Here is a 15,399-nt window from a genome sequence, read left to right as displayed (position 1 = left end):
AGCGTTCCTTTTATAAGTTTTCTAATGGGCAAGAACCTCACTTATATTCCGAAATAAACGTTTTGGCATGAAAACAGCTGCACATTAACTTATCATCTTTTATTTTAATTGATTTCGACATACAAGAAAGTTTTTATATTTAGGTTTATGACGAAAAATTCTTCGGCAGATATATTTCTTTTTTGGTATGTAATTTCCATCTCTGATATGGTTTAGAAAACGCAATTCTCAGTTCTTAAATTATTATAAATAAACTTAACTATATTTACAATTTTAATTGGAGTAAAAATTTGATTTTAAAATATTATCACGCCTAAAAAAACTACAAACCAAATTATTATAAATCAAAAACTATGTAGATAGAAACAGGATTTGAAATTAAAAAGAGTTTATAAATTACTAAAAAAAACATGCCCACTTTTTAATAGAACTTTAATAATTTTGATCGATTTCGGATCGATACAATTCCCTAGATATTAATTATCCATAAAATATATATTTTTTTATTCACATGATAATTTCCATATAATTCTTCTGCTGTATTTGGCAAGGTATTAGAAGTTTATGGAATTATTTATGTTTCTGATCTCACACGTCTAATACATAAAAAAAAGTTCTTAAAGTACTATAGGTACCGGCAAATGTGTCAGAGACGTGTATTTGCGAAAAAAATGCATTTGTATTGTAGAACAACATGCATTTGTATTGTAGAACAACATGCATTTACATAAATTTCTGTTTACAAAAATTGAACGGTGAATACGTGAAATTCAAAATCACACGAAGTGTTAAGTGCTGATTTAAAGTAAATTACGCATGGAAAAATGAAAGATTTCTGATTTAAAAAATTAGCCTATATCAATAAAATTTTATGCTTACAATTCAAATATTTTAAAATGGTTGTTAAAATAGAAAAACCACTATCAAATGATTTTATTTATGAAAAATTATTATTTCAATTTTTTAAAAATTTTGAGTAAAATAGTTTTGATTTTTATTATATTTTACTATTTTATCATCGTATTCTATGAATGAAATGACCAGTATTTTTTTTAATAATATTTTTGAAAATATATCGTTCATTATGGCTTGTTTATAGTGCGAAAGCTTATAAAACCCTTAATTCATAAATATGACATGCATCGAAAACAAATTATTTTATTATTCATGCTAAAATGAATTTTTTGGTGATAATACTTTTTTTATATAAATCATGCAGGTCTCATGTATCAAATAATTTTTTTAAAGGTTTCATCATTGGTGCATATATTTGAAAAGAAAATTTGAACTTAATATAAATAAAAATAGACGTATTTTAAAAAACATTTATCATTTAGAGAGATAAAATATTTTTATATATGGTGTGAGAAATTAAAGCAATGAAATCGATATTATAATAACTAAAAAATACTAGACAAAATAAATAATCTACTAAATATGAGTTGTCTCTAAATTTTAAACTGTACAAGAATTCGTTTATAATAAAACTCAATTAAAATTTAATTTACATATATTACTTTATAAATTTTCAAAGAATGAAAAACGAAAGAAATAAATTTTGATATATTTAATAAACATCAAAAATCAGTACCTTTAAAACGTCGTAAAGCTAAAGGAAAATACTGTTTATAACTAAATATCATGAAAATTGAATGAAATTTGAAATTTACTACAATTTGTTTTAAGAATGCAGTATCGCTATTAACATTAAATATACTGCACAAATGTCTTTTTTATATATTCAAAATAATTTTGCACATTAGAATGAACTCAAGTATAAAAATCATAACAAAATTTTATTTCTTTTTCACAATATTTCCCCAATATAATCCTTCATATATAGAGCATGTAAAAATAGGAAAAGAAAACTAGAATATAGATGTATATTAGCATTAGATTGACGATACAAAAAAAGATTTTGAGATTTTACAGCCCAGATAAGATAAACTTTTTGATGTTTTTTAGGTTATTAAGAGAGTATCACAGGGTAGATATTTTCGCTCATAAATTTTTATTAGCTATGAATTCGATGTATGATAAGAATATCTAAAAAACAGCATCCTGGAATGTGTATTAGCATAAATATTATGTTCGGACTCGTGAAAATGCTGCGTTTGAAACAAAAATACAAAAAAATAGAATAAATTATATAATTGTCCATAAAAAAAATTATAATTCCATATAAGTCTTTTTTTTCAATAGATTTTCAGTCGATTTAAATTAGGATCAAGGAAAGAAGAATCAATGTTAAATAGACTATGATTAAATATTTATTGTGAAAACAAAAGAAAAATTACATTTTGTTGCCAAATTAATATAAAGAAAAAGAAACAAGTATAAAAATCGTCAAACACAAGAAACATTATATGGGCTTTTTTTGCTGGAATTTTTTACAGCAATACAAAAGAATCTAAAGAATCTAAATAATAAAATTATAACCAGAATAATATATATAAATGTGCAGAAAGATTTATTCATGTAAAAAATCTATAAGATTGACTTTCGTTGACTATGAATAAGCTATTACGATGGCGAGAAATTCTCTGCTAGGAAAGAAAAAAAGCGAACACCGAGACTAATCTCATAATATACGGTAGTTCAGAATCGACAGCTTATAAAATTGTACTATCCCTATATTATTTTAATTACAATTATTGAAATCCTAGAATCCCAATTTAACATAGATTTCTGAAAATATATGTAAATTTTAGTCTTTAAATCTACGATTCTAAATGTTTCCGTTGCTAAGACAAAGATAAAAATATATTTCAAAGGCTATTTAAAAATTTTGAGATAAAAAATTTTAATTCGGATTTAATTTAATTTAGAAAAATGTTTTAAAAACTTGTAAACTTTATTTAGTATTCCAATTCGTCTTTTTTATTCCTGAGTGTGTAATATAATTGAAAAATCAAGTATATTTTTGCTAATACATTATTTTGGTGTACTGTCATTTCCAAAAAATGTAATTAATTGGGTGCTTATATTGGAAGGTTATCTGTTTAAAAAGAATTTTACACGAATTATAATAAATTTTAGATGTTTTTTGGATCCAAAAAATAAAATTTTTTATTAACAATGGTTTATATGCTTAAATTTTATAATGAAGAATTTTGTTTTGTAATTGCATTTTTGGCTCATTCGATCGTGATTATATAAATAATCATTTACTGCCTTAAAGGTTTTTATAGTTAAATATTTAGCATTGAAAATCCGCTATTTATCGATGTTCTGACTTTTATATAATTCAAACAGCTGTCAGCTTTAATTTTTAATTATAATATCTTCAAATTAAGTTTGTAAAAACTAAATAAAACATTTATGTTTATAGATCATCATTATATGAAATTTTAATTATGTGTCTAAATTTCAACAGTTTAGTTTTTAGAAAAACCTCATGAAAAAAACATAAACAGATAAATGTTTATTTTCCCATAAATATTTATTTTAATTTAGTTGAGAACATAAAAATTATATTTTTAAATTCCTTAATGATGGCAGACTTTATGGTTATAATACACATGTATTAAATTTTATTATTTTAAAACCAAAAAAAATATTTTTTTTATAAACAAAACAATATGTGCAATATTAAAATCATTTTTATTTCATAGTAAATTATTTTTTCCAATAAAATTGTGAAAGATATTTCCAAGATTTTTTTAATTAGATGCAAAAACAAATTTGCGCATACATAGCATCGATTCATAAGTATAGATTTACGATGTATTCTTCTCACACCTTAAATATACAAAAAAATTTTGTGCAATAAAAATTTATAAGTTTATGAAAACGCAATTTAGCAATAATATTTTTGAAAATCCAAACACATAAGGTTGTATATATGCACATGTGCTTATAATGTTTTTGTATCTATTAAATAATATAATAAAAATTAAATTAAGTTCCAGATTTTATAGAATATTCTATAAACGCAAGTTATGTTTTGTCAAATAGCCATTAAATTATATAAATTGAAATCCTGGCGCTTTAAACATTAAAATAAATTTGTTCTTTGAAACAAAAAATAATTTTTTTTGACTTAAAACAGTATAAAAGGGTGGTAGTGTTCACAAAAAAAAATTGAAATTTAATATAAAAAGACTTTTTATGTGTTTATGAATTTTTTCGGCCTCATGTATATATAAAATAATCACTGGATATATGATGTTATAAAGCATTCATAACTTGGGATGCGTAGTTACAAATTTCCGTAAGTCGTGTATTAAGTAGTTAGGAATTTTAACTAAAGCGGAAGCTATGCAAAAACATAGTATTGAGAAAGAGAAGTAAACTGATTAATTTTGAGAGAAGAAGATTCATCGAGAAAGATTAGAAAGATGATAGGTATAAAAAACTATAAGCTGAATATGGACTATAGAGCAATCTTATCTTCTGCTTGAACAACTTTAAAAAGCTATGAATCAAATTAGCATATAGGTAAAAATCAAGATACAAAGCACTCTTATTGTAAACCGTCGTAAAAAACACATACCTCAACCAAAAAAATATTTAATAACTATAAATAATCCCTAAATGTAGTAAATTCAGAAAAAATCCAATAAAAATATATTTACATTTATTTTATGTTTTCTTGGTATCTGTATTACTTGATTTTCTTAAGGTAAATTAGTATAATCATTAAAAAAAATATTATGGTTTGTATATGATAGCTTTGCAAGGTTTTCATTGGTAATTTTTATTTAATCTTAAAAATTAATATATAATGAATATAAAATCTATATATATCTTTTAGATATTTGGTTGTTCACTTTTTCAATTTTCGAAATTATTATAATAATTAAGGATATTCAATTTATTTATATTCCGCAAAAGAAAAATTATGATTTGTAATTATACTTAGTTTTTTACCTATTTTGATATTCTCGTAAAATAAACACGCATTCCCATGACCTTTATTTGCGTAAATAAATAATTTCATGCAAGATTTCATTTTAAAATATTTTTTACGCGATATAAGATATCGAACTATATGTCCATGTCAAAAAATATACTGAATATTTACTTTGAAATAGCATTAGAATTGGTATACTAAGATAATTTTGGAGATTCTTAATAATAAATTTCTTTTATGATCAATACCAGATCTATACTTTTAAATACACACAGACACTAAATAGATTCTTCTGATTTCTTCAATTATTTTATCATACATCCTGTATACTTTATATGCTTTATTGTGTGAAACTTGTTATATCACCATTTTTAATTTAATTGTGTTTTAATGTGCCGTAAATTTATCTTTTAATCATATTGTGAACATATTTTATATTATATCCTTTTTTTGTTTAATAATTACCAATTATATTAAAAAGAAAAAAATAAGCCAGTTAATGATTTCGATTTCCAATAAAAAGTTTTTTTGTGCCTAAATCTATCAAAAAAAAATATAAATCAAAACAAAACTGTTTTTTTAAAACGTATGCAGTTTTGAGAATCAATAATCCCATAGAACAAAAATATTTGCGAGAATCGGTGTATCGAGTACAACACAGTAATAAACGCATACCTTAAAAAAAGTCAAATTATGATCTGTATAGTTTAAAAATCACATTAATGTAGCAACAATTTTTGGTAAACAAATTTTCGACGATAAAATCTATCACGATGTATAGATATTTTCCATACAAAAACATAATTTATAATAATAAAGACGTATTAAATTTCTAAATTGTATTTATTAAGCATAATTGCATTTTTTCGACAAATTATGTTTACGACTAAGTAAATAATTTAAAGGGAATATCTTTTAGTCTTCGATGTGGTATACATAAACGCGCAACAAAAATGAATTTTTGTATAGGTTAAATCTAATTGCTATGATAAACCTTTTAAGAAATAAAGCATTTTAAATTAATTTTTTTTTTGTATTATAATCTCCTGTATTATTCTTGTTAAATAATTATGCAACCAATAATTTAATAAAAAACAAGATAAATTTTAAGAACATTTTATCATGATTTTATAGGTCGATCAAAATATTATTGCCTTATAATAAATATATATTTACACTAATTAATCAATACATATTTGTCTAAAATGAAAACACTTAACTCATGAAAATAGATAAGTAAAACGAATAGGGCACCTTCATATAATTTTAAATCGAAAGCTAAAAATATATTTGATAGAATAAATATGAAATTGTAAATAAACTCACATCTAAAAAAATGAAATGTTGCATGAATATCGATTCAGAAGAATATGAAAAAAATTACAGTATATATAAACGTGTTGTCTAAATCAACATCAAAATATAAATATAGCAGTAATTATCTAGAAAATGACTTTCATAATTTTTTTTTCTAAAAATATCTGAATTATAAACAAATAAACCATGTCGGAATAATCGTTAAAATTATTTTTAAGTGATTAAGCTAAATAAATACCATCAAGACAAGAGCCTTTATCCACCAAAAAAATTAAAAAAATATCAGATCACTTGATGCAAAAACGTATTAACAAGAATGTGAAGAAATCCAATTTAATAAGATGCACAAAATAGATTTAACCCTAGGTATTATTATTTTTCGGTAGAGCATTGGCATTTGTTCTTCTTTCTAATATTTAAACGTTAACGATAAAGTCAAATCGATGGTTATATGAGGTAAACACAAATTATTTTATATAGAAAACGAAATAGGTTTATCCTATAAGTCTGAAGGTACACTGCATCCTTGAAATATTTCTACAAAAAAATCCAGCATTTCTATAAAATTTTTTAAAGCATATCCTTGAGCAGAGATTCCAATACTAAATAGTCAAAAAAATGTTTTTAGTATAGAGATTTGACTTTCTGCCAATATAAATCAAAAAAAATTGCTTTTAAAGTAAATTCCGTTGATTCATAATTTATAAAAAATGATAAAATACATATTGTGCATAAAAATTATATCTAATAAAGATTATTTTTATTCGTGTTCTTAAACGACATCTTTCTTTTCGAAAAATTTATATCAAAATAATATCAAAAATCGATCTTGTACATTGCATATTCATCCGAATAGTTTTTTTATAAAAAATTCGGCTTGTAAATAAAATTATTACCATATTTTCAAAAGAAATTATATCAGAATCAATAATTAGCACAAACATTCGTAAACATAGATTATTATTGTGAAAAATATATTTGTGCTATTGTAAAACATTAAAATCTTTCTTTTTTTCGATTTTACATGTATTTATAAAATAAATTTTTCGTTTATATTATCTTATTTCGAATTGATAACAATATTCGATATTAAGCATAATTGGTATTTTTATATTCAGCATAATTAAAACATAAAAAATTCTGTTATATCGAAAATATAAACTATCGTTATATATCATCATATTTTTGACCTTAAACTCTATTTTAGAGGATATTTACAGATATTAAAAGATTCATATCGTTTACCAACAGATTTTTTTTTAATTTAAATAAAAAAAATCTGGACTGCAAAATGGAACTATCGCATAATATTTTTTTCTGCTACAATAAATATAAGATACATTCTTAAATGCCATATCATAAAAAATAAAAGTTCTATTATTTTATATATCATTGCTATTCTTTTATTTATTTTTTATTATCGAATATGTATTTTTTACAATTTTTTCTTAATATGTTTCTAAAGTATTTTATTAAGGTACACTGTAGCACATTTAATTAATTAAAAAGCGATATATTACATAATATTTCTATATAAAACTTATTTAGGGAAAATTTCCTTTTTTTAAGGATTTTATTACTTTGCATCTAGATTATTTCAAAATATAGCTATTACACTATTTTGTTATGCTTTCGTTTAATAATTCTTAAAATTTAGTAGATTTTCAATTATATAGCTATACTTTTAAGAAGCTGTTATTTTTTATGTTTTTTTAACCAATAAGCTACTATTGATATTTTTTTTAATTAATAATTTAATTTCCAGATTTTTTTTTGCCAGAAGAACCCGAAGTCACGAAATAGATCGAGATATATTTAAAAACCTTGGTATAGAATAAGAACTTTGATTAATAGGTATCGAAAGAAGGACTTCGGAGAGGAGAAAATAGCCAAAAGTATAAATACGTTATTGCTCGGGGAAATCAAGCAAGTTGTGCTCGAGAACAAAAATTAAATTATGGCAAAGAATTTAACCCTATAAATAAATCCAATAAAATTACTATTTTGTGATAGATTGTGAAGATGATGAGACTTACAATTAAATTTGATCATAAATTAAATTATTATGTTGAATATTACAAAGATGATGAGGCTAAAAGAATAGCATTTGTGTTCAATGAAAAATCTAAAATTTTGCTTTAAAAAGTTTAAATATTTAAAAATTAAATTAGATCATAAATTGAGTTACCATTTTGTTTGAGATTATGAATTCGCCCATTAAATCATTTTTGATCAATTCAAAATTATGTGCAATTTATTTTCATTCCCATAGAATATGGCAGAAGATTTAAAATTGTTAAGTCAAGGTGCAGAAGCAAAAATATACGAAGAAAAAGAAACCAATACAATTTACAAATATCGACACTCTAAAAAATACAGACTAAAAGAACTCGATGACTACATAATAAAAAAGCGTACATTATCAGAAATTAAGATATTAGAAAAACTTCAAAGAAATGAAATCAGCGTTCCAAGAATTAAAAAATTGGAAATAACAAAAATGAACATAGAAAATAATTTTGAAACGTCTGTAAAAGTAAATTTTACTCGAAAAAATACTATTGCTATGGATAAAATCGATGGTGTTCCTTTAAAAGAGTACATTGAATTGAATATTCAAGATCATATCAAAACAAGGGCTATATTCAGTCGTTTAGGACTTCTCATTAAGAAAATGCATGTAGCAAATGTGGTTCATGGTGATTTAACCACTCTTAATTTTATTGTTTCTCAATCAGGCGAGGATATGGATATCTATGCAATCGATTTTGGGCTTTCTGTAGTTTCAGCAAAACCTGAAGACAAGGCTGTGGACTTATATGTGTTTGAAAGGTGTTTAAAATGTGATTACTCCGAAGAAATGCACGAAAAACTTTTATCCTATTTTTATGAAGGCTATGATGATAAAATTGTGTTGAAACAGCTTCAAGTTGTTAAGCTAAGGGGAAGGAAAAGAGAAGAAAGTGCTATTGGATAATCATTTATGCACACACCATTTTTAAATAAATTAAGTTTTATTTTTTTTCTGTATTTTTCCAAAATGTAATTTTTTTGTGTAATCACACGACATCTTTTGAAAATTCGGATATTTTTTTGCTCATAAAAGCTTTTGTAAATTAGGTGATAGCTAAACTGATTATATAAGCGGTTAACCTTATGTAAAATAAAAAAAAATATGATAATAGCAAATATTATGTTGGGCTTTTTCCTTGATACGGAAACATAAATTCATATAATAATTTTGATTATATGATAGAATTTTAATTTATAAAGTCATCTAATCTTCAAGCTAACAAAAATATCTGGTATTTGATTAAATATTAGAAATATAAGCAATAATATAGAAAAAAACATTTCATAGGTCCAACTCGCATATTTTTCTAGCTAGAAAATAATGTGAGTGATTTAATGTTAATTTAGACATACCTATATCAAGAACATAGCTATCTGGAAAATATGATTTTATAAACACAATTCGCATGATGAAATCCCATCAGAGAATAATATGTGTTGAATCAGTAATTTTGCTGATATGCCCCACAATAAAAAATAAAAAGGCTTAATTTGCAGATTGTAGCTATTTTCAAGTAAAAATTTATTTACTAAATAGAAAGAATATATCATCACTCCTTTATCGCTATTTTTAATCAATACATGGAATTTAAAACATAATTTTTTTTGGTAGTTTCATCCAATATATAGAATAAAATAATATTGCTTTTATATATGTATTATTTATTTGAACATCAATTTTTTTGGCTTGAGAATGCTTTATAGAACGATGCTGCAAAAGATAATTAAGGCGCATTTTTACAAATAAAAACATAGATAAATTTATAATACAGCTTGAAGAGTATTTTCAGGGTAAAAACTTTTTTGTATAAAACTAAAATCTGATATCGATAGGAACTAATCATATTTAGCCGTATGTCTAGTTCAAAATATATAGGGTATAAATATCAAGAGAAAAAAAACACATGTAAATGTATTAACATAGTGCACTATGGATTATAAACAAAAATATCTTTATCTGTAAAATGATTTTTTTGCTGTAAATGGTGTATATTATTTAGTTTTATAATTAGACCAGACAAAATAAGGGCTTTAATTTTTATTTGAGACTACAAATTTACAACACGAGACATTCCTTTTGTTTTATTTGTATCTAAGAGCTTGAAAAAATCAGTTTTTTCTATAGGCGCGTTTTTAAAGTATATTGGGGTTTATCTATAGCTTTAAGCTATATATAAGTGCTAAAAAAATATGAATAATTTTTCTATAGGCGCTTTATTTCAAATATTGGATTTTATACATACATTTAGATTGTATTTAAAAGCCAGAAAAAATTTATTATTTTTCATAGACGCTTTATGGAACAATATTGGATTTCTTACATAACTTTAAATTGCATTTGAGAGCTTGAAAAAATTAATTATTTTCTATAGGCGCTTCATTTAAAAATATTGGATTTCTTATATAACTTTAAGTTATACATAACAGCTTAAATTATATGGTTGTATAATTCTGGTCGCTCTATATAATCATATCGGTTATTTTTATTTATATCTAAGAGCTGAAAAATATTATATTTTCGTATATTCTTTTTTTGCCGATACTGCATTGTATCATGGAGCGTTAATTGTACCTATAAGGCGAAACAAAAATATTAGATTTTTGCTTATAGACCCTATAAAAACTACCAAAGTATTTTTACAGGATTATAATATCTTATTTTTTTATATAAAAATATATTTTGCATATTCATAAAATTTTTATTTTTATATAATGAGCATTTTTTCTTATTAAAAAACACAAGAACCTTTCCCAAAAAAATTGTATTTTTAATTAAAATTGATTTTTTTTCAATAAAAATACCGTCAAAATTTGTATAGGATAAGATCAAAGCGTAGAAACCAGATTTTAGTTTACAATAAAGAAAATTTTATAATTGTTCTCATCGAAAACACGTCTCAATCACTATAATTAGTAAATTTATCGTGGCTAATTATACATAATCATAAAAAAATTAGGCTTATTATATATTTTTTGCCCTATTAAAATAGAATGTGTTCCTTTTATAATACTTGATCTGATTTGATTTCATAAATAAAATTTCCACAACTTGAATTAAAATTATTTATAAAAAGAATCACCGTAATTTTTTGTTTTTTTTTGTATCAGATAAATACATTATAAGTAAAAATAAAATTCATGAGAAAGATGTTTTCGGACTATTTATTACCACTTGATTTATCTTAAACATAATGTATTTATAGAAAATATGCTTAATTTGCATACCATAATTTAAAAAAATATGCATATTTATTGCTTTGAAATGCAATTATGATTTTCTAGTTTTCTAAAAAAAAAGCAATGCTTTTATTGAAATTTTATATTTTCCTAATTGTTGTAAGGAAACCAATTTTAAATAGATAGACAATTTATACAGATAAATAACATTATTTTTGAAATTAATTTATGTGGTTTATAATTTTTTTAGACAATTCTATTATCAATTTAAAAGATAAATAACAACCCATGATTATCGTCTTTTTATGAAATAAATTCAATAAAAACCTTATTATCATGTATACGCACTATAAAATGCAATTGAATGTCTCAATCCATTATAAAAAATTCAATTATAGCCCCTATAAGATGCACACTTTCATGTTTTAAAGGCAAAAAAATCTATAGTGTTCGAAAAATAAATATTATAGAAGTTTCATAAAAATAAAATGTTGTTTCGAAAAATTTTAGCAGTAAATAAATTAACATAACAATGAATTCCATAATTATAACTATTTTGATGGTATTTTTTTTGTATAAAAACAGTTATACTGACCTATAAATGATATTCTTTTTAAATTAATATCCTATAAAACAGAATTCGTCGTTATTATTTAAGAATGAAAATCACAAGTAAAACTATTTATATAAAATTAATTTAAAGGTATCAACTTTGGTGTATATATTAAGAATCTAAATTTAAGAAAAACTTGTTATAGTGCATATTTTAGACGATTTCAATAAGAAAAATTCTAAAAATGAGCTCTATATTTAATAATTTTTTTTATAACAGCTAAATATCATCACAAAGTAATGACTAGAAATCAAGATATTTAATATCCTAATATGAAATACTATAAATTTAGTAAAAACATGAAATAATGTTGTTGATAATTGTAATTTACATATTTTTTTTCAAATTCTGGTGTGAATTATTCTATAGTTTTGATTTAAACATAAATATGTATGTGAATATACTTTACAGAACAAAATCGTGATTTTTTATTTTTAAATAAACCAAAATAAAAAATAAATCAATATTTATCAGAAATGTGTATAGGATTTAGGAAAACCTAATAAGTCATTAAAAGAGAAGAGGATATATCCAAGTGTATAAATATGTTTTTTTCACGGTAAATCAATGAAGTTAAGCTTGAAGAAAAAATACAAAAGTAATATAGCAAACCTAATCCATAAAAATCAATTTTCAGAAATAATTTTTATTGCCAAAAAATATATAACAGATTGCGATAAAAAAGTTTATCTATACAAAATAGATGTGTAAGTAATATAATCAAATCCTAAATGTGACTATTTGCTGATGTTAGTACATTCAGATCATACAATTATGCACGAATATATTATATTGTGGTATTGTACGAAATTAAATTTTTTTTTTCTTGCTTCTTATATTTTTTAAATCCAAATTTATATTAGGAAATTCTGGATTTATCTTTTTATAAGCATAATCTATAATTCATATAACGTGAATATTATCTTATAAAAAGTCTTTGTTATTTATAAAAAAAATAATAGAAAATAGTTGAAATATAAATGTATTTGATGAAAATATATCATTATCATGTTTTATCAACAAAATACTTAAACTTTTCTTACAAAAAAAATTACTGGTAAATTAGTAAAATATGACAGACATAAAGTCTTGCGCTACAATCTTAAACACATAAGATTTTCAGAGCAAATGAAAAGGATTTGTGAACGAAGAGTATATGGTATTTCTTTGCTTAAACTGTATGAATATTAATCCGAATTTTCATCATATGGGTAAATCACTATATATAGTTTGCAAAGCATATAAGTTCTAAATTTAATGAGATAACAGAATAGTAGCTAAATTGCGTATATTGCATTAGAGGTCAATAATCACGTTTTATTTTCAATCATAAACAGAATCTTCTGCGTTTAATTTATAAATAAAAATAAATATGCGTTAATGTATATATAAAATGTTATAAATTTATAAATTTAATGCCACATCATGAAAATTTCAGCATAATATAAATATTGAAACTAGATTTAAAGTTTCTGATATATATTTGGTTGAAAAGAACAAATGAAACAACTAAACTAACAATTAAATTCTGACGTAAATAAAGATAAATATTATCTACCTGACATTTTTCGCAAAATTTATTTTTATATCCAGGACTATTTGAAACATGCTGTGCTGTCCATTTTTTTAATTCAATAATTATTAATTTTAACCAAATATCGTGTCAAAATTAAATAATATACATATTTTACAGCAATACAATATAAAAATAAATTCAAAGATATTTCTGAAAACAAGAAATAAATCTAATAATATAAAATCCTGATAATTTTTAAATAAATACATGATAATATCTAGTTGTCCATTAATATTTAATTTTCCAATAAATGCAAATATCTGTAATTAATTTCTTCATATTTTGGAATTTTCAATATATTTTATTCTGATTTTGCTTTAAATTACGTCAATTTTAAAAAAGGCGCATATTGTTTTTTTGAAGACATCTAGCATATTAGATCAGACGTTAAGCGAATAATTTAATAGAAACAGCAACAGAAAGTGTTATATAATTTTATTTAAATCAAGTAAAACACTATAATATTGTTAATTTTTAATAGAATCTTTGTGGCATATGGCTTATGCATATAGTTATTTTTTTTTAATTATACATGATACTTTATTAATCTTCGATCAAATTGAATTTTAATTTTTCATTTAATAAATAAAAAAATAGTTTTTGTTAGGTTAAAATGGAAAAAAGTGCATGAAATAATTTTCGTAATTAAGAAGTTGAGCATAATGATTTTGTTTTGAATCTAAACTACTTACAGTTATACGTTATCTCGATATTTTATAGAAATATTAAATAAGAATAAACAGAACTTGTCTTTCTTTGTTTTTTAAAAGGTAAGGTAAAGGAAATGTTTATTTTTATTTATGGAAATGCTTTCAGTGTAATTTAGAATGATCTTCGAAAATAAATTGAATGATTTAACGTAGTTACATCATAATAACACACAGATTCAAACTACTCCTCTAAAATCTTTTTGTTACCTCTGCTATTTTCAATACCTATTACTTCAAGAGTTTTTCATAATTCAATAGCTTATATATACCATGATTTTATTTGTGGCTTAGTTTTTTTTGAGTCATAATAAATATTAAATTTATAAAAACGATTAAAAACCCACAAGAGCCGAAAGTTAGATTGAACGAGTTAAATTCTTTTTATTTTATAAAATATATTGATAATTTTCATAAAAGTTACTTTTTAAATCTTAATCTTTTTTTACCCAAATAACAAATTTTTACATTATAGAGGATTCAAACAGAGAAAATCGGGATTTTTTTAGCCGCTTTGCAAGCATTGTTCTTGATTTCAGAGATCAAGTATCTGATATTTACTCATCCTCATGATCAGCATCATTTGCCTATACCACAAAAATGACTAAATATTTATTTTTGGTTGTATTATAGTATTCATATAGACATAAAATTTGAATCATTTTATCTTAAAAAGGCTATTAACTGTTAAATTGGTGTTATTTAATATTTACTAGCCTCAATTTGTAATATTATAATTATTTTTGAATTTTGTATATATATAATTTTTATGTCTTTTATTTATTATTATTTTATGCTCTCGATATAATAATATTATAGTTATTTTATATTTTGACTTTTATTTATTATTATTTTATGCTCTCGATATAATAATATTATAGTTATTTTATATTTTGACTTTTATTTATTATTATTTTATGCCTATATATTTTATGATCACGATATAATAGTATTATTACTAATTTATCTTTTGACTTTTATTTATTGTTTTATACCCTGAAAAAGGTACCCATAGGAATCTAGATGTCTCGAATCAGATCGAGGTATATAATCGAACTTTGGGATTGAGAAAAAGCCTGGT

The 15,399-nt window shown here is 22.7% G+C and overlaps 1 protein-coding gene across 1 annotated transcript; it reads left to right on the top strand.

The window, feature by feature from the left end:
- Positions 1–8,447: 8,447 nt before the first annotated feature.
- On the top strand, positions 8,448–9,749 carry LOC147065816 (uncharacterized). Its single transcript, XM_085956241.1, has 3 exons — positions 8,448–8,639; positions 8,844–9,004; positions 9,743–9,749. The coding sequence occupies exons 1-3, from the start codon at positions 8,448–8,450 to the stop codon at positions 9,747–9,749; spliced, it is 360 nt and encodes a 119-aa protein (XP_085812367.1).
- Positions 9,750–15,399: the final 5,650 nt, after the last annotated feature.

Source organism: Rhyacophila brunnea, unplaced genomic scaffold, assembly GCF_057557595.1.
Source record: "Rhyacophila brunnea isolate RB1 unplaced genomic scaffold, BYU_Rbru_1.0 scaffold_54, whole genome shotgun sequence".
Classification (NCBI taxonomy): Eukaryota; Metazoa; Arthropoda; class Insecta; order Trichoptera; family Rhyacophilidae; genus Rhyacophila; species Rhyacophila brunnea.
The sequence above is the reverse complement of the archived record's forward strand: the minus strand, read 5'-3'. Positions and strand labels throughout refer to the sequence as shown.

What these genes read in the sequence shown, in the direction of transcription:
- LOC147065816 (XM_085956241.1), top strand. Translation starts at nt 8,448, where the DNA reads ATGGCAGAAGATTTAAAATTGTTAAGTCAAGGTGCAGAAGCAAAAATA. An exon ending in TTCAAAGAAATGAAATCAGC is followed by an intron (nt 8,640 to 8,843) that starts GTTCCAAGAATT and finishes CTTCTCATTAAG; the next exon opens with AAAATGCATGTAGCAAATGT.